The 26460-nt window shown below is 39.9% G+C and overlaps 1 protein-coding gene across 1 annotated transcript in view; it reads right to left on the bottom strand.

Moving 5' to 3' along the window:
- Positions 1 to 22772, bottom strand: part of MALRD1 (MAM and LDL receptor class A domain containing 1) — a 478214-nt gene extending 455442 nt beyond the window's left edge. Inside the window, exons 1-2 of the mRNA XM_037891563.2 lie at positions 22677 to 22772; positions 6340 to 6553 (exon numbers count right to left, since the gene is read on the bottom strand). Coding sequence (XP_037747491.1) covers positions 6340 to 6553; positions 22677 to 22772 — 310 coding nt within the window. The remainder of the gene's footprint in view (positions 1 to 6339; positions 6554 to 22676) is intronic.
- Positions 22773 to 26460: the final 3688 nt, after the last annotated feature.

Raw genomic sequence — 26460 nt, 5'->3', positions numbered from 1 at the left:
TATTTGCTTTCCATAATCGACTCTCTGCATAACTGTTCATGTACCCAAATATTTGGATGCGAATATCTAAATTCTATCATTAAATTTAATCAATCTTATTTAGGTTATTGTTGATTATGTCCCCTATATATTGTATAACTTTTCAACCAACCTTCATACTTTTGGGTAATTTAAGCACTATACCCAGATGTACAGACACTCTTCTCTTATCCTATGTATTATATAATTTTAACATTAGCTTTAATAAAAAAAAATTATTGGGCGTATAACGAAGCATCTGGCAAAAATCTGGCTCACAGTCCCCATTTTGGTTGCCTGCATGAGGTATCAGGGAAGGTTGTGGGATCAGCTAGTGCCACTCATCCACTCCATGGCAGGCTGTTTTCATTCCCAGCAGGTCATCATTATTCACTTGGGGTAGAATTATTTAGGCACAGCAAAACAGCTTGATTTGATCGTTAGAAGAAAGAGGGACTTCAGCCACATTTCATCTCTTTTTCCTGAAATAGCCTTGATCTGCTCAGACCAAGACAAGTTTGGTGAGGAGTCGCCAGACCTTCCAAGACTGACCAGGCCAAGAAAGCAGTTAACTGAGAAACTGGCAAGTTTATAAAAGTGACAAGGGGGTATACTGATTTCCCAGAAGGGAAGTAAACAGCCCCCCAAAACTATTTAGAGAGGATGGAGTATATCTATCCAACACAGAGTAGGATATTTTCTTGGAGGACCTCGAGTAATGAGTGGATTCCTCTCTAGATGCCCGATGCGAGGGTGGGAGCAATCATAGAATCATAGAATATCAGGGTTGGAAGGGACCTCAGGAGGTCATCTAGTCCAACCCCCTATTCAAAGCAGGACCAATCCCCAATTAAATCATCCCAGCCAGAGCTTTGTCAAGCCTGACCTTAAAAACTTTTAAGGAAGGAGATTCTACCACTTCCCTAGGTAACGCATTCCAGTGTTTCACCACCCTTCTAGTGAAAAAGTTTTTCCTAATATCCAACCTAAACCTCCCCCACTGCAACTTGAGACCATTACTCCTTGTCCTGTCATCTTCTACCACTGAGAATAGTCTAGAACCATCCTCTTTGGAACCACCTTTCAGGTAGTTGAAAGCAGCTATCAAATCCCCCCTCATTCTTCTCTTCTGCAGACTAAACAATCCCAGTTCCCTCAGCCTCTCCTCATAAGTCATGTGTTCCAGACCCCTAATCATTTTTGTTGCCCTTTGCTGGACTCTCTCCAATTTATCCTCATCCTTCTTTTAGTGTGGGACCCAAAACTGGACACAGTACTCCAGATGAGGCCTCACCAATGTCGAATAGAGGGAACGATCACGTCCCTCGATCTGCTGGCTATGCCCCTACTTATATATCCCAAAATGCCATTGGCCTTCTTGGCAACAAGGGCACACTGTTGACTCATATCCAGCTTCTCGTCCACTGTAACCCCTAGGTCCTTTTCTGCAGAACTGCTGCCGAGCCATTTGGTCCCTAGTCTGTAGCGGTGCATTGGATTCTTCTGTCCTAAGTGCAGGACCCTGCACTTATCCTTGTTGAACCTCATCAGATTTCTTTTGGCCCAATCCTCCAATTTGTCTAGGTCCCTCTGTATCCTATCCCTACCTGCCACCGTATCTACCACTCCTCCTAGTTTAGTATCATCCGCAAATTTGCTGAGAGTGCAATCCACACCATCCTCCAGATCATTTATGAAGATATTGAACAAAACCGGCCCCAGGACCGACCCTTGGGGCACTCCACTTGATACCATCTGCCAACTAGACATGGAGCCATTGATCACTACCCGTTGAGCCCGACAATCTAGCCAACTTTCTACCCACCTTATAGTGCATTCATCCAGCCCATACTTCTTTAACTTGCTGACAAGAATACTGTGGGAGACCGTGTCGAAAGCTTTGCTAAAGTCAAGAAACAATACATCCACTGCTTTCCCTTCATCCACAGAACCAGTAATCTCATCATAGAAGGTGATTAGATTAGTCAGGCATGACCTTCCCTTGGTGAATCCATGCTGACTGTTCCTGATCACTTTCCTCTCGTGTAAGTGCTTCAGGATAGATTCCTTGAGGACCTTCTCCATGATTTTTCTGGGGACTGAGGTGAGGCTGACCAGCCTGTAGTTCCCAGGATCCTCCTTCTTCCCTTTTTTAAAGACTGGTACTACATTAGCCTTTTTCCAGTCATCCGGGACTTCCCCCATTTGCCACGAGTTTTCAAAGATAATGGCCAATGGCTCTGCAATCACAGCCGCCAATTCCTTTAGCACTCTCCGATGCAACGCATCCGGCCCCATGGACTTGTGCACGTCCAGCTTTTCTAAATAGTCCCTAACCACCTCTTTCTCCACAGAGGGCTGGCCACCTACTCCCCATGCTGTGTTGCCCAGCGCAGCAGTCTGGGAGCTGACCTTGTTCGTGAAGACAGAGGCAAAAAAAGCATTGAGTACATTAGCTTTTTCCACATCCTCTGTCACTAGGTTGCCTCCCTCACTCAGTAAGGGGCCCACACTTTCCTTGGCTTTCTTCTTGTTGCCAACATACCTGAAGAAACCCTTCTTGTTACTCTTAACATCTCTTGCTAGCTGCAGCTCCAGGTGTGATTTGGCCCTCCTGATTTCATTCCTACATGCCCGAGCAATATTTTTATACTCTTCCCTGGTGATCTGTCCAATCTTCCACTTCTTGTAAGCTTCTTTTTTATGTTTAAGATCCGCAAGGATTTCACCATTAAGCCAAGCTGGTCTCCTGCCATATTTACTATTCTTTCGACACATCGGGATGGTTTGTCCCTGTAACCTCAATAGGGATTCCTTGAAGTACAAGAGTTACCCAAGCTGATTGCTGTTGTCTCCTGCAGTGAGTTCCAGTGTGGCTGATGCGATAACAAGATTTGAAGTCCCTTTAGCGCAATGGGCTGCTTGGGCATTGGTCCCCAGCATGACAATTCACAGTGAGAAGGTCTCTCCTATGTCTCACGCAGCATGTGGTTCCCCTCATCTTGTCTCTCCTATCTCCAGCATGGAGGAAGGGAATGGATCATGGCTGGCTTCAGTCAGGGTCCTGGAGAGGCTTTCATACCACCCTCAGGTTTGCAGAAGCCAGGACCATTGGTGCCAGTTTTGGTCCACAATAGAACAGCCCTGCTGGGTCATTTGTGTTGAGGGGCAGGAGGGGGGGAAGTCACCATCATTAGGTAATAGTTTTAAAGAGAGTTGCCTCCTCTGCATTCAACCATACTATGATGTATGTCTCTTTCTGTGTCCACATCAATGCAGCACAATGATTAGTTATGAGGTGCAAAAGAGGGAGCAGACAGCACTGTCTTAGGCATTTGTGGTGTAGATTAATGTATAGATTAGCTGAGCCAGCAGCTAATTTTTTGCTGCTGTTTTTATCTTTGGTAATGTGCTACATCTTGCTGAAAAGCATGTCAATGGTTCATTATCACAAACACTGCTGGAGCATAGTTGCCTTATTATATGAAATAAACTGAATCACACTCAATCTTACCTCAAGAGATTTCCCATAGCTGAAAACCCAAATTAAAATGTCAACAAGTTAGAATAAGAAGCACGGTTCTTTTGTTTTAAATTAAAACTCTTGATCACTCACGATTATTTTTTAAAAGATCGGTTCTATTTATTTTCATAGAACATCTAACTTGAAAGTTGTCCAATGTAATTTGCTGGAAGATAAATTTACGCAGATAAAGTTACTGCTTGGGGAGTGGAGGGGAGGAGGAAGAACTGTGTGGGTTGTTCTAGACACATTTTTCTCAGTGTTTGTTTTGCAGTGTTATTAACAAAACAAAGTCTTGAAATCCATCCCTAAGTTAAAAAAATCTGTCTAAATCTCAACAGAGAAACAAACAGTTCAAGTTCAACTGTGTCTATTTAATTTTGATAATCTTGCTAGAAATATGAGACACTGCATCACACTGTTAAAGAATTTTTGATCAGAAGATACTGTCCCAACAAAGACAAACACTTCCAGTGAAAATAATGTGTATATTTTTAATGGCTCCTTGAGAGTGCTTTTGGAGAGTTAAAAATTTAGCCAACACACCTACTGTGTGTGTGTATATATATCTCTATATATATTATTTTCAAGAGTGCTATCTTGGGAATGCAATTTTTTTAAAAAAAGCAGTTTTATCATTTTCCCCCTAGTGAATATTTTGCAATAGAAGCTCACAGCTTAAATACAATATACATGCAATTTATTCCACTCTCTCTCTCCTGCACAAACAGCTCAGATGTGGAAGAGAAAAGATGAGACCAAAATGGTGATAAAAGTATAATATTTGAGGTTCCATTCCTACCATCCGATTCATGCAGCTAAAACTCTTATTTCCATATGGAGACCAAATTAAATCAGTGGAGTTCTGCATGGGCACAGGGATCCATTCATTCACATCAGAGTGCAGTTTTGGGGCCTAAGCAAAAGACTAGCTCAGATAAAAACACTGAATCTGAACAGCCCCGATTGTCAGTGGGCAATGACAGGGCAATATTTCAAAATCAGAACCCAGATCTGGATCTGAATTTTACGATTAACACTTGGGGCTTGTCTACACATAGAACCTGTCCAGAATAGTTTTTTTGTCCATGTGGACACACTTATTCCATGTTAAAGTCCCTTTATGCAGTTTAGCTTAATCCTCACAAAGGCACTTTTGGTGTGGAATAAGAGAGTCAGCACTGACAGCTAGTGAGAAATAAGTATTGCATTTTAAATTCACACACTAATTTATTTTGCGATAGCTTCCCCATGTAGACAGATCTGATCTAAATCCTTAGATTCAGATGCTCCCAAACGCTGTTTGAAATCCAGTTTTCCAATTTTGTGGCTCTCCCATCTCTAATTTAAATTCAAGTCTATTTCCTCTTTAGATCTGTTCCCTGCCTCCTGTGAAAGAATTTTTATAGAAGAGTCTTTTGGGTCTCTTATTCCCTCTCCTGCTTTCACATGAATGATTCTCCTGTAGCACAATTATGCATGGGGCTGAACAAGAGAATGTGTGAAGAACTGCAATAGAAATTAACAAAAAAGCATGTTTTCTTGTACATTCTGCCAATGTAGCAGAAAGTGTATTTCAGTGACCTATCTGCCTGGAGGAAATATTCTTCGGTAGAGGAAACAACAGCCGGGGACCATATATACTACATACTCAAACTGAGCTTTTCAGGTATAGCTGGACATAACATACAAACATCCCTTGTGTTCAAACTGCTATTATGTTGAAACTTGCCAAGATACATGCTTGGCACTGCATTTGTGAGGGGATTCAGTGGACTTAATTTTCTGCCTGGTAATTCATAATCCTGTCTGTTGTAACAGGATACTGCATACAGAATGCTTAACCTTTGGTTTGGTTGAGCAGGAAGATAGAAGTGGGTTATGTCTGCAGGATACACATTTCTAAGCCTATAACCTACTAACGTGAATATCTGTTTTCTGGAGGTACTGCCACAAGGTAGTCTCCGGTAGAACCTAGTGACATTTAAGTTTTCAAGTTAAAACTCACAAAATTCAGGAAATCCAAACTCCTCCTTGTGTTCCAGGAACAGGACTCTTGTGCTGGGCATTGTTATACGTATGTTGCAACATAGCTTAATGTTATAGCAAAGGTAAATGTCAGCTATAAATTCAGTTCAACTAGGTAATTTGCAGCCAGCTTGAGTGGAGTCAGATTGTCTGGATCGCTGTCTTAGGTCTAGTTGACCACAGCCACATTCAGAAACATTGATGACATCTCAAGTTATTAAGCCAAAGCTATAAGTTCATAACTTTTTTTGTATTTGTTTGCTCACTTAGTACGTTGTGTGAGCTCTAGCCGTGTTACTTTGTCCACTATTCCTGTACCTGAACAAAATGGAAACCTTTATTACTGAACTGTCATGGACCTGCAACAAAGATTTTTACCAAAATTCTTTCACAAAATTAATTTTAGAGCAGACCTGAATTCCAGAAAAAAGTTTGTATCTAGCTAACATTTAATACATTTTGACTCTAATAAGCAGTTGTGAATTAAAGGAAAGCGGGGTTGGGAGGAAGCTTCATCTAGTGATGTACCTTGAATAAGAAAAATCCATTAAAGATATACAGATTTGGATAGAAATTGAAATTTAAGAAGGTAACATTTGGGAAAAGAAAAAAAATAGATGAACTACAATTCCATGAAGTTTCATCCAAATGAAATTCTGTGCCCTTCTGTTCCCTACTAGTTATTTTATAAGTAAAGCTATCAAATTGTGCTAACTGTACTACAAAAAACTTTGCTTCACTTCTGATGAAGCCTACCGAGAGCTACTTACAATGTTTTTCATCACTGCTGTCTTCGCACTGGTTGGTGAAATTGCACGCTTCCTTTGGTGGAACAGAGGATCCATTGGCACATTGGAAGTCATGTCCTGTGGATGGCTGAACAATTAGAAGAGTGAGAGAACACCACAAACAACAGAAGCTGACTTTGTTCATTGGATATGCTACCATCCAGGCTTCCACTTTGAAGAGAACTATTGCAGCAATCTAGTACTGGCCAAGAAGTGTCCATAAAAAGTCATGCTTACACATTTTGCTTTAAAACTTTATTTTCTAGAGTTGCTCGTGTTTAGAGATTGATACTCTAATGAAATATGCTCTGTGTGAGGAAGTAACTTTTGAGCCATATATCAGTGTGTCCTTGGAAAATATGTAACTAAATTTCATCACTTCTTTTATGACTAGCGGGCTTGTTTTGTTGCATCACTATGTAAGACAAGGGTATATCATTAACTCATTGATTGGAATTATTGCCTGATGACTGGCAAAAATTTCAGATAAGTAAACAACATAGGCACACATAGTATAATCAGACAGTTAGCAATATTCCTGAAGCCTTTTGTGCCTTTTCTTGAAGTAATCTGGCAGCAATGCTTAAGTATAAGTAATTTATGAAGAGCATTATGCATGAGCTGTAGAGATGTGGCAAATAAATTCAACATTGATTTTAATATCAAAGTGATGACAAATGATTGGTCTATGAAGAATGAGAATTTGTATACCCTATCCACATATCATGCAGTAACCTGAGGCATGCTTGTATATAGGCTCAAATGATGTCAATTGAACTACTTTCGGGTTGTTTTGATTTTGGCCTTCTCTTTGTGAATCATTTCTAATTTGAGCAAATGTACTGGATATTCACAGGTATTCTCCAGATAGCTCATTTGAACAAATGTGAGCCTACAGGTTTTTGCGCATTCTGTTCACTTTAGCTGCTTACTATTCATGACATTTATTTGGTCACCTTAGTCACATGGCATTACTTCTGCCCCCTGAGAGAATGAATGCATATCTGTAAGCAAGAGAATAACAAATAAATAATCTTCTTGAACTACACCCTTCTGTGTACAATGAACAATATGACCCCACAAATAGCAGCAAACCAAATTTTTCACTCATCCATGCAAGGACCAGGCACAATTGCTGCCCCAGGACCACAGAGGAATGGAGATGAGAGTTAGCTGTGGCTCCCCTGCCCCTATGTGTTGTCCAGTGGAGCTGGACCTCATGAAACATTGCAGCAATGTGTATTCTCCCCCTGGGGCAGTGCAGTACTGGGTTGAGCGTACATGGTGCAAATGAGCCGTAACTAAGTCTATATCAACTGAAAAAATTTGGACAAAATGACATTCAGCTTTATAAACAGAAGTCCAATTAACCCCGCTGCTGTTGCTAGCTGATTTGTTTCCATAGATCACTGTTCACTCCTGCAGAAGTCACCAAGCTTAAAAAATAAAATTCAAGTCATTCATAGCCAAAGCCAAATTGCCTTTACACACTCTAGAGCCTTTGAAGAACAGCACTGATTGAGGAGTCAACTGTCTTTAATCTCTGTAAAGATTTAACATAAGGGTAGTGGTATCAGATTCTGTGGTGGGACAGAAGTTCACTCACTTGGAGCGCACAGATAATTCAGCTCTATTTAGGGGTAGTCTCACCTCAAAAAAGAGCTCTGTGTAAGCTCGAAAGCTTGTCTCTCTCACCAACGGGAGTTGGTTCAATAAAAGATATTACCTCTTCCACCCTCTAGGTTTTTACATACACATTCATTGTTGTGTGGACCACCTTCCTTCCCATTGGTGACCCAGTAATATCCTTGTGGTGATGTTTATATGGAATTGTTTATTTGAAAAAGTAAGACTGGGGAAAAAGTTAATGCGGGGGGAGGGGGGGGGAGTTAAACATGACCTAGCACCTAGAAGCAAGGAGAACCAGAAGTAAAGGACCAGCCATCTCCGTGGCCAAACAGCAATGCTCTGCAGACCACAGTTTAGTAACCTCTTTACTAGTCATTCTCACCTCAGAAATAAAGACCTAGTTGAACAGCTATAACCTTGACCATTAGTAAAGCAATGGGGTGGTCTTCAGATCACTGTGTCCCAACAGGTTTATAACATTCTACATCAACATTTATCTCTATATCGTCTCAGTATTTAATCTCAGTTGCTAAGCCATGAAGTGTGCTGTCACTAGAGATACAACTATTTTCAGCAGGTAACATACAATATGCTGTCTTAAGTACTCGTCATTTAAGTGAGTCATGTAGCTGTATAATGTATTCAACATAATTCAGCATAATAACCTGACATCCTAAATGACAAAATGCCAGGGGGATTTGTTTTGCCAAATAACAAAATTATTTTCACATTGAAAATCTTTTACCACTTCACAGGTTATTTTTTCCCCCGAATGGGCAGCCAAAGCAGACCAGAATGATGGAATATTAGTGGCCATTAGGGGGAATACAATCAGCAATCACAATAATATATCTGTTTTTCAAGAAACAATGAAAAAACCAAAGCAAGAACCCAAGATGGTTGTTATCACAACCTAGGTATAGTGTTACTAGTTGAACCACCATGTCACTGCCCCTCAATGACCTCCCACTTTTGGAACCCGCCCTCTGACAAGGCTCACAATGTTAAGTGAGCTTAACTCCCATGTTAAATTTTCAGCTCAAATCCTATGCTGTGTGTGGCTGCTTTATGCCAGACTGTTGTGGCAGAAAGCAACTCTAAAGCCTGTGTTACTGGCCACAGAAAGATCGTTGTGCTGCAGGAAGATCATCTAGTTCAAAAAAGAAGCTTCTATGGCATCTCCTCTCCATTCAGTTGATGTAAGGGACATAACCATGGCTACCTTTATGCCCAGATGATTTCTGGCTATATTTTGTCCCTTGCAGAGTGCTTAATTTGTGCCAGGACTTGCCAAGGCTGAGCCCCAGCACCTCGAGGCTTGGCAGTTCACAGCCCCGCCACCTTTGGGCTCGCTGCGTTCGATATGAAAGTAAATCACTGCTTCAGCCCCAGCACCTCTTTCATTACAAATTACGCACTGCCCTTGCAAGTGTTAACAGCTTATGTAACTTAGAGCTGCCTGCAGCCTCGATGCAGGGGAAGTAACCTTGTACCCAGCCAGCTCAGGACTGAGGAGTGCAAAAGTGACCTTGCGCCATTTTGACCCTCCTTTCTGAGCTGCACAAGGTGCTCCTCAGCACAGCAGAGGACCTAGCCCTTCATTTTTAGGGCCTATTTCTCTTTTACATATTGTGAAATTTCTCCACATGAAAAAAAGTATTATATTGTAACTCTTTATTACTTTAGTCAGTCACATATATACTGCAGTTAAATGAGCAGCCTTGTGCTACAGACTTGACTGTTCTCTGAAAAACAGCTGAGGAGAACCAAGAAGGTGAGCACACAACAAGGCTGATAGCAGCAATATTATGTAGATGTTTATTTCTTCCCCTCCAATAAGTAAATGAAAAATTTAAATAATCCAGATGGCCTAACCAGACATTCTGATCTGCTGGATCATTTGAAATGAAATGCGATTGGAGGACAGAAGATACAAGGAGGTGCTGTATCCTGATTTGCCAGAGTATTCTGAGGCAGTCAATGGTCCCATCCTGAACTGTTCTGGAAAGCAGTGCACTCCCTGGTGTGAAGTCAGACTGTGAAGTTCTGTCTTTTACAAGTAGCACTTTCTTCCGTGAAATAACACTAGGACAGCTCTCTACGCATCAGCATAAAGTAATTGTTGGCAACTATACAAATACAAACAGAACTAGCTACATTTTTAACACCATTCCATTTCTGATTCCAATAGCTTTATTGTACTCCACAAGTATTACATTTGGGTTTATATTAGGTATTCCATACCTAAAAAGCATTGGTTCTCAGTATCTTCTCAGAGCTGGATAACTTTGTCCATGGATTCAGCTCCCCAAAGTGCACTGTGTGTCAAATCTGTGGGCTTGTCTACCCTGAGCCTTAGTCTGCATTAGAGGGGTGTAAATTCTAGAGTGCAATAGCATGTTGCGCACTAAAGGGCCTGTGTGGACTCCACTGGCATGCACCAGAAGGCCCCTTATGTGCGTTAATGTTGTCCTGTTTCAAACAATACTACATTAACACGCGCTAGTGCACATTAGAATGTACACCCCTCTAGCGTGGAGTAATGTACCATGTAGACAAGCCCTTAATCATAGCCATAGCAGAGGAACGGGCTAGGGATTTGGGATCTTGAGCTTTTCAAGTCTGGCCCAGATCAACAGTGACAAAATATAACTGTCACCTGAAGACTGTTCAGTAGCCTCTGTGAAATGAGTAGGTGTTCCCAGGGGTCAAGTGACCACGCTACTGAAAATGCCATCACAAGTGATAATTACATTTGGCCCTTGTAGTCTCACTGGAAAGATCACAGAAATGAAACTGCATTCCCTCCTTTAGAAATGGTCTCACCATACCAGCATCGAAACATTAGCTTAGCTTAGCTCTGTTGGGAAGCTTGTGTTGTTCACACATGTGCAGTACCCGCTCTATGACTATTCAGAGAACTTCAGCCTCAAAGCCTGGAATTCTGGACCATTCCTGAGCATTAAGAAAAATCATGTTTAAAAAAATTAAGAACATAAATTCATGCTTCAACAAGAACCTCTTTATCTAAAGTCACAGGCCTAGCTGACAAATCCCACCACCTTGATGCTTTAATGGTAAGTGGAGAATCAATGTCCATTTAGAAAATATGTTGATGATATCTGTCTCAGACTTTACAAAAGGTTGATGTTCTGCCCTTACCTTTAATCATAATTAAGTATTTATCACACTGACTGCAAATTAAAATCAATATGTGACAATGTTCATCCTACTTAGAGAACTCTCTGACATTTGGAAACATTTTTTAAAAGATCTTCAAGAATAGGCGACAGCTTATAGCATAGGAATAAGTCTTCTATATGTTCATAAGGATGCCCTACTTCAGTCATTAAATCTGAAACTTAGAGCACTGTAAAATGTTCCTTAGCAACAAAGGCAGTCTCCATCAGCACAAATACAGAAACAATTTGGTTTCATAGCATAACTGAGAGACTTCTCCCCACACAGCATTTTCCCCAGCTGGGGAGCAACACACAGGACACCAGCCATACCAGAATTTGAGATCAAAGGTTGTCTCCTTATCATCACCCCTCCCCCCCTTCCTATCCCTAGAACAAGTAAGGTGTAACACTAGTCTTGCCAACCTCAACTGTTCTAAACCCATAAGATTAACTTTAATAAAAAACAAAACAAACCAACAAAAACAAATCACGATTTTTAAAAATAATAAATTTGGGGGTTTTATTTGCCTTCTGTTTTGAGAGTCTTTAATGGTCACATTTTCAAGATTTTCTCTGCAACCATGAGGGCTGTAAGATTCTCATGGAGAAGCCCCCAGAAGTTGGTGCTTTAAGATAAATATATATCATGAGACTCATAAAAAAGATGAATGTTGGCACCACTAACAGTTTATGCCACTGTCCCCTGCAATCACACTTATTTATCTACAACTCAGACATTAGTACTTGAAGCACTTCCATCCTATATTGCACAGCTAGAAACTTTCATTACAAAAGGAAGGCCTTTGAAGCAATTCAAAACTCCTCACTTACAACATCCTCCTTCTCCTGAATACTTATCTCATGCAGTAGACAGAGAGAAATCACTTATAAAATCAATCCTAAACCCAAAAGTAAAACACTTAATTGTGCAGATTTCAGGTTCTTTGAAATACAGGTCAGTCTATTCCCACCTGAAACCACAAACTCTATTACATACCCACCAAATTTGAACCAATGGAAGTGACACCAGAAGAAGACTGCTGGATACACCATATATAGCTTCATACTCTGGCCTGCAAGCAGACATCACATATTCTGGCTTTGCCTTTCAGGGAAATAGTTGCCCCTTTTCTGGGGGTGTTCCATTTATTGTGACAGAATTAAAACAATCACAAAACCCCAGCAAGGATATCTTTATCTAGGGTTTCTCCTTCACAAACTTCGAATTGTAGTGAGCAAATATGGGATAAAAATACCCCAAAACAAAATGGAAAATATTTCCCCTAACTATTTAGGCAAGAAAAAACTCTTTAATGTTTTTTTGATCCCCCAACCCTTCCCAGGAAAAACCAATAGGGGATAACTATAATTGCAGATACAAACATTTATTATTTTTCTCTTTTGTTATTTGAATGGTCTGTAAACTTTTAAAACAAATAAAATAATTTAAATTTTTCCGCCCAGAGATTTTTGTATATTTTTGGTTTGGAAAAGTTCCTTCTAGGGTGCAATACCTCCTGTAGAATATGCTGGAAGTGAAATTAATATTGAAATCTGTTGAGGAAATAAATAAATAAGGTCCCACTAAAATAAAGAGGTTATATTTTCTGAGGCACAATGTCTTAGAAACTAAGTTCCAGGTTCTACTCCTATATCTATGAAGACAGACATCGAGCCAGAATGCAACTGCCATCCCACATACAGCTAACCATTGTAAAATGAAGATCCTCCTTGGAGAGCAGAATTACCACACCGTGTATCACTATAATTACATAACTTTGATCCAGAGACACAAATCCTACAAGGAAGAAAAGCCAATGTTATCTATCTTCTGGTGATACAAATCACTAGAATGAGGAACATCATTTCATAAATATAAGAAATCTTACCTTGGGGGACAAAGTCTAGCGCTAAAATCTTAGACATTGCCTGAAGGCAAACAGTTATACCAATGCAAATTTGTATTGTTGCAATGATGGAAATCCAGCACTGTGGGTAGATATTCATTATTATAATTAGGTTTGAAATCTGCCTGAAGGCAATTTCCAGTTGCTCTGATCCAGGTCCATAAAATTTGTCGCTCTCCCTCTGTGATCATAACAGCTAATATGTTCTCTTTTAGCGCGTGTCTCCAAGCAGTACATTTAACTCCAGGACATATCTATCTTTTTTGTAAATAGTTGAGTGATTTAATAGCAGTGAATGAACTTGAAGATTTATTAAAATATGTGTCAGACCTTCATAATGCATAACAACAGCCAAATTGTCACAAGGATTAGATGTTCAGATACACCACAAAAAGTTCAGGTTCTTATCCATACCTTTCAACTACTTTGTTTTCCATCCCCTCTGCCCGATCACCCCAAAGTATCTGATCCCCGCTTTCTCCCCCCCCACACTCAGCAGCCTCATCCCCCATATCCATTCCCCTCATCTCTGATCAGCAAAGATGTTCCCACAGTATTTCCAAAAGCAAACTACCTTTCAAACTCATAGCTACCTTTCTCAAATGAAGCACTTTCCTGTCTCTTAAACCCTCTCTCCCCGCAGCCAACTGCATCTTTCGGTGATACTGTCCAGGTGGTCTTCCTCCACTACTGAATGCAATCTACTCAAGAAAACTTTTGTAAACATCATGGAAAGCATGTGCAGAAGGCTGTGAATTTTTTCTTTCTTATCTCATCCTTTTTATAAAGAAGGTTCACGTTAGGCTAGAAACCAGCAAGAAGCAGCAATCTGAGACCGGTCATAATTGATCAGAACCAGTTCAGCTACTTGAACATTTTCCATTAATATATATAGTATGATGAAAAACAGTGTTTGGTTCAAATAGAAGTTGCAGTGAAAAATGCCCTTTTTAAGGATTTTATGTGGGCTTTTGCCAATTTTTTTCCCCCCGCTTTGGGCCTTTTATTTTTATGACGAAAATCTGAAAAATTGCAAACGAGTCTTTTGACCAAAAAAAGAGGGGGATTGCTGAAGTTTTTTTGTGGGTGTGAATTTTTTCACCATCAGCTCTACAAACTCAGCCATCCCTGTATGTGACATAGCACAAAAGAATGCATGTTTTCCCACAGCTCTGAGAATGTGCACAAGCAGAGAAAAAGTCATTCTGAAAGTGAAGCCTTATAAAGGAGCTGAAAAAGAGCAAAGACAATGTACTGCACTGCAAAATCTCTGGATATAGAAAGAGAGAAATAGAGTCCTGGAAAATGGGGACAAAAGGAGGTGTAAAGGCATGGGCCATCCCCATGGGCCCCGGTGTGGCCCAGCCTTAATTTTCCCCAATTGGGGCTGCAGTAGGTTCACTTTAACAGCACAGGGCAAGGAGAAACCAACATACACTAACAAAATAGCATAGCCCCATTTCATAAGGCTCCAGGGCAGGAGCAATTATAACAAGCAGCTCAGAAGGTCTTCATCTCAGGACCCTGGTTCAAAGCTCCCTAACTTAAAGGTCACAAAACAAAGTGTGAGTCAGGTCAGGCTAAGCTCCCACAGCCTGGGAGAGAAACCACCACCTGCTGCAGCCAGGACAGCTTCTACTCCCCTCTCTCTGTCCCAGCTTTCTGCTCCTGTTTAAATAGCCCCATCCTAGAGCAGAGAAGGGCCTCCTTGATTACACCCCAGGCTGTCCTTGCCCTAGGTTCCAGCCTGTTCCTTAGGGTATGTCTACACAGCAGCTGGGAGGTGTAATTCTCAGCATGGGTAAACATATACATGCTAGCTCTGCTCGAGCTAGCACTGAAAAACAGCTTGAGCTAGCTACAATCCCTCCTGCCTCCCAGGTCGGTACTCGGGCTGGTAGCCCGAACCACCACCACCTGTGCCACAACAGTCGCACCGCTATTTTTAGGTGCTCGCTCAACAGATCTAGTGCATGTATGTCTGCCCACACTCCCAGCTGTTGTGTAGATATACCCTTGAAGGAGTAACATACTCCTTCACAGGGGTGTTAGAAAGAGATTGAAGTCCTGCCAATGAAATAAATGGGGACCCAGAAGGAAGAGGGGGTGAAAGAAGATTCCTTGAAGGAAAGGGAAATATTTTGCCTTGAAACCAGAAGCAAAGATACAAACAAGCTGTGTGAACAGAGCAAGTGAACCAAGAAAAACACATGACCTTGTCTGCATGAAAAAGTTACATTGTTTGACTGAAAGTGGTTATGTGATGGTTCTCTGAGGACCCAGAGCTCTGAGTCACCTTGTTAACCCCCTGCCATCAGTGTGAAGGATACTTGCTTGTGCTTAGTTGAGTGTCAGCTCCCTAACATCACCAGCCTGTTAGCCCAGAGGAGAGAGCTTGAGTTGCTCTGCCAGCCCTTACTTTGCCTTGCAGGTTAACAATAGGTGCACCCCAATCCCCGAGTCCCTTTGAAGCATTCTCCTGATGTATTCAGCCCCTGACCCTGGCCATTCACAGAAATATCAGGCCTTTCAGCCCCAAAGGACCAGAATATACAGCAGCTTGTATGATTCAGCTCAGGACCAGCACTTTGCTTAACACCACAGCACTGAGATATATTCTTATTGTCCCTATGAATAAGGATACAGCAAAGGTTAGAAATTCAGGAGACAGTGAGTAAGGATCTGGGGAAACAAATGGTTACATATCAATAAAAACCATAACATGCTTTCCAGACACTAAACATAACTATCAGGTTAACTCCTGTCTAAAGAAATTTATCTCACCTTAGACTTTTTCAGTGTTTTCAACCAAGGTTGGCTAAGAGACCATCTTCATAAATGTAAACCGACTGCCAATTTATTTACATTTGGTTCAGAGTGAGAGGGAGTCTTCTTGGCATCCCACATATACACCCAAAGTTCATTGTCAGTACTCAGACAGGATAATCACCCACGGCTTGTTTTTCTTGTTGACTTCACATTTCGTTATTAATATTTGACTTTGTATGTAAATAGGTATTCACTGTGTTAGCTTCCAATGCTTAATTTACATTCCAACAGAGAGAAACATTTCTTACCTCTGGTTTGGAGGAAAACCTGTTTTTCAACTCTGCTGGTGACTAATGCCTTGATACAGACTTTAACAACATTTTCAGTATACATGCACATAATTTCTTACATAATATTGTTGTTAAATATATGTATAGTTACCAAGGACCAGTGTGACCTGGCTTTCATTTAATACCTCACATGTCTTTCTTTGGCAAGCCAGAATGTACATCCCAGAATCCAGATATTCCCGTAACCCCCTTGCCAGTTGCCATTAAGGGGTACTTGGGTCACAGGTTTTAAACTGATTTAGTTAAACCAGTGTAAAAGGGCTGTGTGTACACTCTTATTTTGGTTTAAAATCACGCTTAGCTTTAATCGATTCCTAATTCACTTAAACTAAATACAAATAAGCCTGCTTTAAAACAAATTGAGAATGTCCATGAAACTTTTTCCACTGGCTTAACTGAATCAGTTTAAAAATCACACCTAACTTAAACTAGTGCAACTTTTTTGCATAGACAAGTCTTATTGTCAAGAGATCCCACCCTTGAAGATCCAAACAGTCTTTGACATGAGTCTGGAGGGTAGGAGGAAATGCATATTATACCTATGCAAAGTAACCTATTTATAATACAGTGCATCATGTTCTTAGTCATTCTCATGAAATTTCTATGGATCCAGGTACTGTCAACAAGTTAAACAGAAAAAGGAACATAAACCTGTAACATTAGCTTCATCGTCTGAAAACATTATTAGGAATCTGCTGGCAGCACAGTTTCCTTGCTGGGCAAATTCTTCCCCAAGGGGAAATGTGGTTACAGCTTCTAAGGACTTACAATTTCATTAAATGTAATATGACCCTTGAATGCTAAGGCTACAATGTCATGAGATTGGAAAGTATCATAGCAGCAGTGTATTTCTCTTTAATACATAATCCCATTTGGCTCTATGCTTATCGTTCAGTTTTTATAAACATCATGAACTTTAATGTTGGTAACCTTCCAAGTGTGCTTACACAGGAACAATTTTATCTTGTAGCTAAAAAAATAAACCCCCCCCAAGATAAATTACATATCCCAAAATTTCACAGTAACTGAAACGAGACGTAGGAGTCGAGGTCGATATCCCAGAAATGCATTATGCATATGATTGTATGATTTCTCCAAATTCTAATTGCCAAATTCAAACTGAACTATGTTAATGAAAAAAACAAGCAGTTGCAGTAACCCTTGACTTGATCTATATTTAATGAGTATTGACAGGCTTCTTATTTTTATGTGGAAGGTAATAATTGCACTCCATCTGCTCCCAGTTAAATGGAACTAATTCAATTGTTAGATTACAAATGTAAAACACTAAGCTATAAATACATTGGGTTGAAATGGACCCAGGGCAAATTTCCTCCCCAGTTGCTAATAGGAGCTAACAGAATCAATTCGAAGCTGAGTTAAATCCAATATATAAACTAGTGCATGACGTGGCATAAACACTACACTGAAAATTAATGTACCTTTGCATGCTGGCAATGTGTGGCATTACAATTGATATGATGAGTTATGCCGATTTCATACTTAAATCAAAGAAGAAAAAACTATCCAGCACAATCGACCTGATCTTGTGAGGTGCTGAGCACCCTCAACTCTCTTTGAAGTCAATGGATGTTTAAAGCAGAACACCCTGCAGAATCAGGTCCTGTAATAGCACCGGCCCTGACACTTGCCATAGACCACCAGCAATACCGATCCATTAAAATGATACCATATGGTCCATGAAACAAGTGTGTAAAGTACCCACGGTTGCAGTTATAGCCTTGACATTCAACATGTTTCTTATTTGTTCCCAACAAAAAACAATAACATAAAAAGGTCAATTTCCAAATGTGCTGCTGCAAATGTTGCAGCCTTAGAACAGCTAGAGAGACAGACAAAGCCCTGAACAAATGGCTCCTTGGTAAACTAAATTGAGAGAGCTGAACCAAACCACTAGAGCATCATAGATTTCGACTAGGTAACATTGCAATAAAATACTAAGTAGCAAAAGGGATGTCCTTATAATGAGAGTATAGTGTTCAAGAGAAGATGAGAAAGATTGATGGAAATAAGAACAAAACCTACAAAGGAAATACAAAACATTAATCTTCCCTCCATCTTTCACATGTGCTATAATTCACATATTCACCTAAAGGCTTTATCAATAGAAAAAGGCCTTGAATAATACAGTCATCTTGTCCATTTTCCTCTGTCAATGCAAAGTCCTGCCTGGGCCAGGGGGCTGGGAAATCACTTGAGAGCACTGAAGAGACCCTGCTCTCAGTTCAAGTGCCTGGACTCAACACAGCCTACAGCAGCCCAGAGATGCAATTGCCAAGAAAGTCCTGCTCAGTCTCAGGCTGGAGCATGCCCAGTGTGAATGGGATCTTTCAGGAATTTAGCTGCTAAAATCTAAGTCTCTACTGAGCATGTGAGAAGTTCAATTTTGAAAGGCTTATTACTTTACCAAATTTGAGTGGATTTTCAGGACAGGGAAAGGCATATCTCTGACACAAAAAACAACCCCCTGACAAATTTCAAGTCCATTTTCCAAAAGATAGGGGCAGTAGAGCTCTTAAAAAAAATTATAATAAACGGACATTTTTTAACATAGACAAAACAACATATATTTCCCTAATTTTATTCACAGAAATGGCTGAACCATTTTGGCTGAAATAAAAAAAAAAAGTCTAATACAGAACATGGAAAATTTCAGCCTGAACAGTTAAAGTTTCATAAATTTATAAGCAACAGAAAACACGGTCTTATAATGGGAAGTGACAGCCATCATTAGTAATACATGGTGTTACCAGCCCTGCCTATAATATTTTCCCCATGGCTATCAGAGAATCAAAAATATTTAATATCTTTGTTATATATTTATGCTGAATAAATTATTAAGATAGCACCTCATTTTAAAATATCCATGATTGTTTTCAAGACAATATACGTAAGCTGTAATTTTTGAAATACAGATAAGAACCTACATATTTTTAGCGTACCATTCTTATTCCTCCTGACTTTCTAGAGGCAAACATTCATTTTTTCCATGAAATTGAGCCAAGACATTTTCAAGAAGTTTCTTTTAACTGGATGTAAATATTTTATATATTTTAGTTCTGTGATTCATATAAATGCTGAAAGGATAGATGATGCATAAAATATGAAGATGCAAAATGAGGACTTGTAATAAAAAGCTCCCATTTTATTTATCATTTCTCTGGTTCCAGAAGTTCATTCTTTATTAAAATCCCCCCAACTATAAAGGATGTGAGTTGTTAAAACAACCCTATTTCTTGTGTCAGTATGAAAACAAGTCAATTGAAGTCTATTATGTAAATATGTTACTGATTTAAAATGCAGATGACAAATGCTCATTAAGGGATAATGTCAGTAGTGGTGTTCATATGGGGGGATGGGACAGGGCAATGGGGGTGCAGCCCAGGAAGGCTTTATTCCCAGTAAGAGAGCAGATGTAGAAATACAGGAAGTCAGGGATTCTCCCTACAGTCTATTCCCCCACCTCATCCATAACCTGAAAGAAGAGGAACTGACAACCAATGGAATAAAAGGCTGCATTCTAAAGAGATATGGCTTACAGTGAGGTTTCATTACAGTAAGTACTCACTGAAATAAGCTAAATTGAAGAGCTAGCTAAATAAGCTAGTTGAAGCTAAATTGGAGATTTCTGCTCCACTTCCCTATAGCTGTAGTACTAGAAACCTGCATAAAGCTTAAGTAACCAAGTTGCTGAGTCCTTTGCAGGAGTTTAGGAAATAAAAGTGTCACCATTGTGGTGTTTTGAAAACTGTTAAAATTACGATCTATTATTTCGTGTTCTCAGGAGTTTCCTGGTCCTGCCTGCATGCTAGGGGCTCTGTAGGGAAGCCTGCAATCTGGGTCTAGCAGCAGTCAGTTTGCAACCAGCCAGTCAGCCCAGAGTACGATGGGGGGAGTTGTGCCTCCCTGCTTTAGGGAGCAGCTTGTGTCGTCTTTCTCTGTTCTGGGGTTCTTGTGGGTTATCATTCTGAATTCTAAGAAATAAAGTACAGTAACATTGAAACCTTCTGGAACCTCTGTTTTATCTTCTCCTCTGTATGTATGCTGTGATCATAACACCCACAACCAAGGAGCATGCTCCTATTCTAACCTATAGATGGGAACATTAGTTACTGTCTCTCCATGAGCCTTCTGCAAAGATTTCCAACCACTTAATCCATTTAATCATGCTCCCAAGACCCACAATGGGGCTTTGCTGGGCACAGGGCTCTGAAGTGATGTATCCAGTTGCAGGATGGGGACCTTAGTAACAAGATGTTTGTTCTTGTAAGTCATCTATACAGTACTTCCTATAACATTTTGGACTCAAGTGTGCATGGGTGGCGCCCCCTGCCCTGCCCCTTCTGCCCGAGCCGCCCCTTCAAAAGACACTATAGCTTTCAATGACGTAACTGTGAACAAGGACTCACCGCAGTACCATCTTGTGCTATAAAATTGTGTTGGCAAAAGCATACATGCAGTTTGAGAATTGTACAGAATCAGTATATTTGGAAGAATAAAGATGGACGCTAAAGCTTACATGATTGAATTGTATGAAATGAGGAGTATATCGATAATCTGAAGGAAAAAAAAGAATCATAGTGTCAACTCCTGCTGTCTTAAACTAGCTTTGCCTACAAGTTTGGTTATGCGTGTTAACATAATTCAGTGCTGTGCACTCTATCCTCCCCTCCCTTCTGCAGTTATTGCCGTGTGTTCTGCTTCCCAATGATTGCCTCTATAGCTTTTTGAAAAAATAGTTCTTATTTTATTGTGAAAAAGTCACCTCCCTCTCCTGTTTACTTTTACACCTCAGGTTACGTGTTAAGTGGCATTATTTTGTCTCTTTTCATCTAGATTGTGTCACTTGCCTAGGTGTGTGAGAGAGGAACTATCTTGGGCTTTGTACAGAAAAGAAATGGGCCTCTTTTCTCCCCAAAATGTTAACCTATTTCAAGGACTTTTATATAATGTTAAACCACCTCTCCCTTTTGCTGGATAGCTCTGGAGTAGCATTATATGCACATCAGTTTTGATTTAAAATAAAATAAATTAGCCTGGCTTATATATGACAAATAAACTATATCAACTCTGCAAAAATGTGTCCCATAAAAATGTGTTTGACATTTCTGTAGCCATGCACTGGTATCTGGAATAGAAATCAGGAACAAAAATAGTGCCTATGTACAGTAGCCACTTTTCAAGTTTAAAAAGTAATATTTACAGCCATTTTATCTTTCTTAAAATCAGTATGGAATATTAAGAATTATTAGTTAAAAATTCTTATTGATTTTAAATTATTTTATGTTCTACCACTATAAAAAGGAACATACAATTTGTAAGGGATTAACCATACTTCATATAGGTGCTGTTATTTAGCCAGTTGCTGTAATGTCCTTTAATCTCAACATCTAAAACAATTAAATGGGAGGGTATGAAGCCCACTCGAGACACACTAGTTCATTAATGTGGAATATAATAAATTCTCACAGCTGCTTACAAGTTATTGGCCAATAAAACGTGACTGCTCTTTAGTTCAGATCTTCAACTGTGCTATGGCTTACTTTTACTTTGCACTATTAGGGATGCTTTGCATCCTACCTGGCTAACTGGCCATAACAGGATCACCCTGGTATAAGTAGATCATAGAAAGTACTATGCCAAACCCCTCCTGTTGGTAGCTGGTGTCACTGAAGGGGAGGCCTTAGGATTCAACGATCCTCAGTTGCCATAATAGCTCTCTGGGGATACTGGCAGCCAGTACAAATTAGAGCAGTGGCTCTCAACCAGTGGTACGTGTACCCATGGAGGTATACAAAGGTCTTCCAAGGGGTACATCAAACTCTGCATCAGTTTATGAAGATAAGGGTGCCTCAGTCAGTCAGTGTGATTTTTTAAAATGTATTAGTCCTCTCCACCAGAGGTGCTGGGCATAGGGGTGATACTGCACCCCCGAGCTTGAAGTGGTTTCCACCATAGACCGAGTTTACCGTTTGGTTCAATGGCTCTCAGCACCCACATTATACAAATTGTTCCAGCACCCCTGCTCTCCACTATGGGAAGAGAAACTAAAAAAACAACAGTCAGCATAAATAATATCACAAAAGACCATAGCCCCTAAAAGACTTAGCAGCCAACTCTGACTTTGGGTGTCCTTTCCAGATTTGTCCTAGCTAACTTGAACTTCTCTTGAGATTCCTGTTTTATCCTGCTACCTTTGCCTCAGGTGATTATCCATTTACTAATTCACTGCATTTACTAATTTTACTGTGCTTAGAGTGAAGCTAATCTGGTTCTCTTAAAAAAACATCCACATTTTCACAGGGCATTATGGCAGCTTGGGACTGCTGAGCCATAGGGAAGCATCACACCCTCCTTTCCCTCAACTATGCCAATTTCCATGCGGTGGATGGCATGAGAGTCACTATGCTGATGCTAAGTCACTCTATACTCTACCTGTACTGTTATGATCCTCCCCTTACCTTTAGGTAAGACACCTTTAGGACTACTTTGGACCCAGGGTGCAAAGTAGCTGCAGTGAAACGGATGACCAGGACCAAAGAGAAATTCCATACCATTGTACACACCCTTTCCTGAGTTGCACTGAGCACTCTTAGGGCATGCCAACTCTGCAATTAGACACCCGCGGGTGGTCTGTGCAAGTTGACTCAGGCTTGAGGAGCTCAGGACAAGGGGTTCTGGGACTCTCCCACCTAGCAAGGTCCTAGAGCCTGGGCTCCAGCCCCAGCCCGAACATCTACACCACAGTTAAACAGCCCCTTAGTCCAAGCCCTGCGAGCCTGAGTCAGCTGGCACAGGCCAGCCATAGGTTTTTAATTGCAGTGTAACTTACCTCAGGATGAAGCTGAAGAACAGGGCCCTGTTTGTCAAGATTTTACATCACCTCATTTTCAGTTCCAAAGCAGAATTCAGTTATTTACATTTATAGATCAGCTACCATCAGCAGCATTTTTTAAATTTATTTACAAGTGTGGTCAGACTTCTTTCATACTTTCATTAATTCAAAAGTTTAAAGTGAATTGCAATGGTTATATGCGACATTATTTCAAGTGTGGCAATAAACCTTTATTACTTTTCTGACTGATGTAACTTGAGATGCAGCTGCCATTGACTGGACAGTTAGGAGGTCAAAAAGGATGATTAATTTGGGAGAGCACACTCCTGTCTGTATTTTTAAACTGTATAATGAGCTGTAATGTTAAATCATTTTGATGAAAAATTTTAGAAGAAGGTCATCAGAATGTGCAGGAGAAATTTGGGCCTTGAAAGTTTGATAAGTTAAACAAAAAAGTTTCCCCACAATCAAAAGTTTGGGGTCTACCATCTTATGATGGGTAAGAGAATGAAGTGACAAATACTGTTAATAGTTATGAATAGTGCTGTTAAGTGCTTGTGATGTTCCACCTCAGCAGTGGCTGTAGACTGCATTTCAGGGGAGGGTGATGTGATGCCTTTATGTGACATATGAAGCCTTCTGTGATGCTTCCGGATGAAAGGTGTTGTATGAAAGTATTATTGATGTTATTAATGAAAATTACATATCACTCCCTGTGCAGCAGTGAGAGTTTCCTTTGGTGTCCCCTTCCATTCATTAAAAGGAATTTGCAGACATTTCTCTAAATGTTTAATATTTCAGACTGTCACCCCACTATTGCTGTGCTCCCCCTCAACTGTGTGTCAAAAAGTTGGGTAAAGCATGCAGTCACATTAGTTGGGTCCAATGCCACATGACCTATAGAACAGTGTCATCCACATACTGGAGACCATGTAGCCCTGCAAACTCACTCTCTCTCCCAATAGCCTCCCATACATAAACAGGAACAGAATTCTGTGGCACTCCAACCATTCACTACTTTCTATCACCCAAAACTACCCAGTGGGCCATGCCAACAAGAAAGGAATGGAGCCACCCAAGAGCGACACACGCATCATTGCCAGCGTGTGCAGCCATATCAAGCCTATAGTCAACTCATGAGCAAATAACAAAAGCAGCTGATTTATCTTAAAGAATCATCATTTATACTTGACTATTGTCTATCACCCACAGAAGATCATTGACAAATGAATCCAGTGCATTTCCCTCGCCATACCAATCCCTAAAACTGTACCAACACGGTCAATTATTATTAAAATCACTTCAACATAACCGTTATCAGATACAAGACTGGAGAACAGATTAATTGGGAAGATTACCAACATCAAGACATAGCTTCTTGAGTTAACAATCACTTTCTTAAGAGAATTCAGCATCCTGCCCTTAACATTTACTCTGCAATGATTGCCAGATGCATTCTAATTGATTAAATGCCTATTAAAATTCTATTATGGAAAATAAAACACCATGACATATAATAGATAAATGACCAGTCATCTATCACTGCTAGAAAAATCACATTTATCATGAATTATTTAAAACTGAAATAGCTCTTCACAGAAGACTTGAATATCTTAATACCAGCTAAGGAGAAGCAAGTGTTCTAATGGACATTTCATGAGCAAATAGAAATTACAGCTCAGAAGTCTGTTAATTTTTTTAATAAATGGCAGACATAGCCTGATATTTACAACCTACCCTGAATGTTTAACTGAGGATATTAAAAGCCAATTAATATAGTAGCATTTTCAATTAAGTACCAATTACTAAATCATAAACAGGACATTCTTCATGACTTTGAATGAAACCAAGTAAATTCAGCCTTGGCCACTTTGTAGAGGTACCTAAGGTTGCTTTCCTTTATTTAAAAAAGAAAAAATAACTAACTAAACTTAGCAATTAAGAAAAGTGCCAGTTTGCTGAAGGATCTGGAAAAAAATTAAAGTTACAGTAAAAAAAAAAATCAATCCAAAGCTAAGGCCATTTGCAGTACAGGCTTCCCCACCACTCCCCTTCCACATGTAGGGGTGAGAAGGTAACAGTCTTTGGAACAGATTCTCATCTGCTGTAAATTGTCATAGCTCCCTTAACTTCAGGGGAACTATGACAATTTACACCAGGTGAGGATCTGCCTCTTTATATCTGTTCAACTCCTTGGCCTTTCTGCTGAGACTGCTTGCAATAAAGGTGTCATTTATGGTGGTGGTAATTTTTATGATGTGGACTCTGAACTAGACTGAAATAGCTGGTTCATTTCATATAACGTAAGCTACACAAGAACCAACAGATGGTAATGACTTCCACTCCCTGATAGCAGGAATCAAGTACTCAGAGTAATGGCTGGAGCCAGGTATTGAGAGAGCAGGTGTTTTGCAAGCTTACAGCACAGATCTGCCAGTGAAGCTCATTCCAGACCGGCAGCACAGCTGATTAGTGAATTGACTGATTGATGTGGAACACTATCCACTAGTGACTAGAATGAGACTACCAAACTCATTTCTTCCAATGAGCCAAAGAGGATTTGAACCCATATCTGAAGATTGAAAAGACCAGCTCATAATTTAAGCTGAAATAATTAATAAAAGATGAAAAATAATAGCTGCTCAGGGCTATATCCTTCAATTAGATGTGCAGGGGCACGGGGGTGTATCCAATTGCAGAATATATCTTTAAAGTTATACATATTTTTTTGCCTTTTTCATGCACAAAACCTAAAGGAAATGTTAAGTTCCAGCCATAGAATTTCCCTTAATGACATCCCTGATCTTCTTGCAGACATGCAGTAGAGATATGCAAACCAAGTCATTATGATTTTATCACTATTATCCATTATAGCTTTTGGGGAGATCTAAACTCTCACATTAAAGTTTTTCACATTAAACATGCCAAAAATATAAAAAATAATGATAGCTGAACATTCCCTCGGGGCCTGATAAAAAGGTGTAAAGATGGATTGTAGCCTGCCTTTCTGCTGCAGACTCATTCATTCTGTTTGATCTTGCTGAAGGAAGATGGCGTTTTTCCCCTCTAATAGGAAATGGATATTTCTTTATTTAAAAAAATACCTGTGTGTGTCTTCTTCTAAATCATTTTAATGGATGTTCAGCCCCTGCAAAATATTCTTAAGAGTACCAGAAAAGGAGCCTGGAATTCTGAAGATAACAATTGTATAGTAACAAGTATTTTAGGTTTTCAGCTACCTACATTGCTGACATTATTCAGTTTTAAAAATCCCACTGTAATATGAGTTACATATTATGAAAAATTGAAGATATTTTAGGATTTATTGTTAAAAATAATGGAGGTTATTTCTGAAAAAAACCTATTTTGTGTTTGTTCATTCCTGATTATTGCAGAGCAAAGCAAAGCAA

The sequence above is a fragment of the Chelonia mydas genome, chromosome 2, assembly GCF_015237465.2.
Source record: "Chelonia mydas isolate rCheMyd1 chromosome 2, rCheMyd1.pri.v2, whole genome shotgun sequence".
Classification (NCBI taxonomy): domain Eukaryota; kingdom Metazoa; phylum Chordata; order Testudines; family Cheloniidae; genus Chelonia; species Chelonia mydas.
Note: the sequence above shows the minus strand (reverse complement) of the source record. Positions and strands in the feature narration are given on the sequence as shown.